The 4524-nt window shown below is 50.2% G+C and overlaps 1 protein-coding gene across 1 annotated transcript; it reads right to left on the minus strand.

Moving 5' to 3' along the window:
• Window positions 1-1322: 1322 nt before the first annotated feature.
• Window positions 1323-4246, minus strand: LOC139830112 (mitogen-activated protein kinase 4-like). The gene is made up of 3 exons (XM_071823324.1): window positions 3766-4246; window positions 2861-3286; window positions 1323-2223 (listed from the first exon to the last, which is right to left on the minus strand). The coding sequence occupies exons 2-3, from the start codon at window positions 3281-3283 to the stop codon at window positions 1534-1536; spliced, it is 1113 nt and encodes a 370-aa protein (XP_071679425.1). The 5' UTR covers window positions 3284-3286; window positions 3766-4246; the 3' UTR covers window positions 1323-1533.
• Window positions 4247-4524: the final 278 nt, after the last annotated feature.

Here is a 4524-nt window from a genome sequence, read left to right on the forward strand (position 1 = left end):
ATAGTATTGGCGATGCTAGAGACCGCAATGAAGCCGACTGCGTAGGAGGTCCACGAGCAGACGACACAGGAGGGCCACGAGCAGCAAGTACAGAGGGAACCTCAAGAAGACCAGCACCATGAAGACGAGTCTCCTCAGCACGAAGCTCAGCCGGTACCTCAAAGAGCGGAACACGACCACTGGCAAGCAGCTGTGCACGGCGCGGCTCAAACTCCTTACGGAGCCGCGACAAGGACTCAAAAACGCGATGAAACTCCAGATCCGTGCACATAGTCAGACAGCAGGGACAGGTGGCACACACAGCTGTACGAAGAGAATCAAGCTGACGCCAAATAGCAGCACTCTGAGTGTAGAACTCATCAATAGTGGAATCACCCTGCTGAAGGGCATGCTCCTGGCGGACCACAGACAGGTAAAGAGCATCCCCAGACGGCCATATACGCCGATTTAAAAAATCCCACTGAGCAGCAGCAGTGGGAAGACCCATGAACTCAGCAGCATACTGAGGCAGAACACTGGAGGTGAGAACAGCAGCAGCACGAGCATCCTCATCGATCCACTGAGTGTAGTCAGTCAGATCCAGCCAGTAAGTCGCAACGGCAGTAGAGTGGTCCTAGACCTTTCGGTCATAATCAACCAGAGCAGTATCATCAACACTCTTGGCTGCATCCTTATCCGCCTGAGTAGCATCAGGGGCAAGGGCAACGGGCGGCGGTGCAACAGGCACCGTAGGAGCAACGGGGCGCGGCGGACAGGAGACCTCGCCAGAAAGCACACCACAAAGACGAAGACCGCGCATGTGGACGCGTATGAAGGCAGCGAAATCAGGGTAATTCGTGCCATCAAAGATCACCGGGCAGTGAGGAATCGCAACATAGCCCGATGAGGAAGACATAGCTCTTTTTTCGTTCTTTTTTTTCAGATCAGATCGAACGAAAACAGATCGAACGAAAACAGATCGAAGTCAAACCCAAGCGAGTTGCTGCGGGACTCGACCCGACGAAAAAACAGAGGCAGGGCAACGGCCAGCTGGGCCGGGCGGGCAGGCGGGCCGGCGGCGGACGGTGGTGCGGCGGAGGGCAGCGACCGGCGGGCGGGCCGGCGGCAGATGGAGGTACGGTGGCCGGTAGCAGATCGGACGGGGGCGGAGGAGGCCGGTGGGGAAGAGGGTCGGGGCCGAGGAAAGCCGGCGACGGCCGAAGGAAGAAGATCGACGGCGGCTGGAGGAGGAGGAAGGCCGGCGGCGGCGGCGGAAGACGGCCGGAATAAGCGGCAACGGCGGCCGTACGGACTAGAGGACCAAATTTTGCTCTGATACCATGTTAGTGTAATATGCTTGTTGTATTACCAGGGGGCAAAGGCCACAATATATAGTACATGTACAGGTGCAAATATGCAGGAAGCCCCCTAATATATGAGGAAACTACAATATACATATATATATATACATCTAACACGGAGGACACAGCATCAGAACAAGCCGTCGCCAAGGTTAGCCCGTCGAGCATCCTGTCGTCGAGATATGTCCATCTTCTACTTGTTAAATATTCTCCATTTTGACGGCCTCCTGTGATACTGGAGCATCTCATGCCACAACATTTCTCGGATCATATCTACTCCGAGGTTCTCATCTATATCAAGATCGACAGGTAGAGCAGGAGGGTTTGCACTTGGGTCATACAGCGCTGACATGTAGGGGTGCTCCACAGCCTCAATGACACTAATCCTTTTGGAAGGATCAAAGATAAGCATCTTCTGCAACAGATCAATGGCAAGAGGGTGCGCTTGTGGGTACATGCTGTAGAGGGGAATCCCGGGGGTGTATGGAAGGGATTTGATGTAGTTGCGACCCCTTAGGTTCTCAATGAACTCAAGGTCACCATCATTCATGGTGCCAAGAACATTGATTATAAGCTTGAGCTGACTTAGGCAATCAGCTCCTGGAAAGATAGTCTTGCGGCCAAGTAGCTCAGCAAATATACAGCCAACTGACCAGACATCTATGGCGGTGCCATAGTTGTTGCAACCGAGCAGCAGCTCGGGAGCTCTATATGGACGAGTGACAGCATACTCAGTCATCAATTGACCTTCACTATTATCTGTGCGAGCAAGACCAAAGTCACAGATCTTCAGATCACAGTTTCCATTAATCAGAAGGTTCCCTGGTTTCAGATCCCTATGGAGTATCCCTGCTGAATGAAGACACTTCAACCCTCGGAGGAGCTGCAGTCAAGAAAAGGCGGCATCTTAGATTATTGATTGGCCAAATGAGTCGAAAGTGTGAAACAATCAGTAGAAAATCCAAATACGCAGCAGTATAACATACTAAAATAATTAGCAAGTCGAGCAGGTAAATATTGGTCCTCTACAAGATGCTCAAGTTTGGTATCTATGCATAGCTTCCCAAGTAATTTATGGAGAGGCTTAAGTTGTATATGTTCATGCAAATCTGACATGTATTTAGAGCAGTTGTAGAAGCTCCTACATACTAGACATACCGAAGTTAACCGGTGCTTCCATGAATAAGCAGATAAATATTTGGTAACTTAACTAGTTGGAAGTCAACAACCTTAGATTCACCATGTACTAATGCAAGTTGGCATAGGAACACAAACAAACCATTCTATCTCGTAATTTGAAGGCTGTGAAAATTATCAGACCTACTTTGATTCGTATCGCAAGGAAAAAAATAACATAAACTCATGGCACTGCTATGCCTAGCAACCCATAGCCATGACTTCCGAATAAAGATTGAGATGTGAATAATAAACTAACTTATCAAAATATGGCAGAATGACAAACAGAGCAACTGGCCTGGCGGTAAGCAAAGGTAAGAATGAAAAACAGAGTCGGCGCTTACCTGAAAAAGAAAATATTGGCAGTGCTCGTTGGAAATCGGCTGCGACGACATGATTATCTTATCCAGATCCGTGTCCATGAGTTCGGAGACCAGATACACATCCTTGAAGCTCCTCCTGCGTAGGGGCATCATTATATCCTTCAAAGAAATAACATTCTCGTGACGCAAGTGCCGAAGGAGCTTCATCTCGCGAAGCGTCCTGAGCGCATCCATCCGGTTGTTGAAGACATTGTTTATCTTTTTTATCGCGACCTTCTCGTTGGTCTCCTGGTTTATCGACGAGCATACGGTACCGTAGGATCCTCTCCCGATGGGCCTGATCGGCACGTACTTGGTGTCGATCTCGAACATGGTCTGACACATCGTGTAGTAGTGCTTGCCATTGTTTCTCATAACGTTCGGGGCATCCACCTTCGCCGCCATTTCCTGTTTAGAAAATGAAACATGTGGGTGACATTATACAAGAGAAGAAAATCAAAGCCTAACAAATACTCCCTCCATCCGCATTAAATTGATTTTGGTTAGAACCACGGCTAGTTCATTTGTCTCATGTCTCTGCGTCGATTAAAACCGAACAGAGGCAGTACTGTATTTTTGCTCTAGTATGATGACATTCTTAAGTTCCCAGGTAGGCAGGCGCCTCTGCTTTCCATCCAGCAATGTTATTCTTGCCCTCTAGAAGGGCAACACCAAAACAATGTGAGCTAGAGATTGCTATTTCTAAGTCTTTCATGAGAAACAGTTATCTCCAAGCCAACCAAGATCGTACAGGACTCAATAAGAATGTGCAGAATTTTACCGGCGGCGAGCGGGCCACCGCCTAAGCCATTTAGTACCTCATCACGAAAGAAAAGAAAAGAAAATGGAGCAGGAGAGAGCTGCCGCGTGGAGATTCCATCACTCACCTCAGGACGCAGACGGAGCAGGAGCAGGAGCAGCAGATCTCAAGAGGCAGAGCAAAGTCTGGGAGCAGGGGAGGCAGAGGCGGAGGATGGGGAACACCGGAGGAATGGGAATGGGAATTGGAGGAGTAGTGAGAATCTCCCCGTCGATCCGCCGCTATATATACGCACGCCGAGCACGCATGGCTAGAGAGACAGATGGCCGCTTCTCCTCCCCCCTTCCCTTCCGGGTAAGCCGCCAGCCGGCTTTCCGGCCGCCCGCGAACGGCAACGCCTCGCTCGTAATCCATGCGTGGCCGGGGCCAGGGCCACGAGCGCGCGCGCGGTGGAGAGAACGCACGCGGCTCTTGTGTTTCCCCGATCTGGGGAGTGGTTCCGTCGGCTTTTCGCTCGTCGGTGTGATATTTTCCGCCTCGTGCGCACGCGCGATCGCCGTGCCGTACGCAGCTCACGAGCGGATCGTCACCAGAGTAGGTCGAAGCTGCCTTTACAGCTTCTCCTCCTGCCACGCGTGATATCCTAACGACTTCCACGAAAGAGATCTGTGTGTGTTGGGCAATCTCTTACTGTATGTGCTAACCCTTCTGCGTCAGATGCTAATTCCAGTCAGTGTCTTCTGGAAGAAGCTCATGAAGTTGAAAGTTCCACTGAAAGTCCGAGTATATACGGAGTAATTCCGTTGTCGATAGAAGCGTTTGAAAATAAAAGGGAAAATTTGTGAACACCGTTATTTTTGTCATTTGCTAAAACACACTGTTCGAA

The sequence above is a fragment of the Lolium perenne genome, chromosome 7, assembly GCF_019359855.2.
Source record: "Lolium perenne isolate Kyuss_39 chromosome 7, Kyuss_2.0, whole genome shotgun sequence".
Taxonomy (NCBI): domain Eukaryota; kingdom Viridiplantae; phylum Streptophyta; class Magnoliopsida; order Poales; family Poaceae; genus Lolium; species Lolium perenne.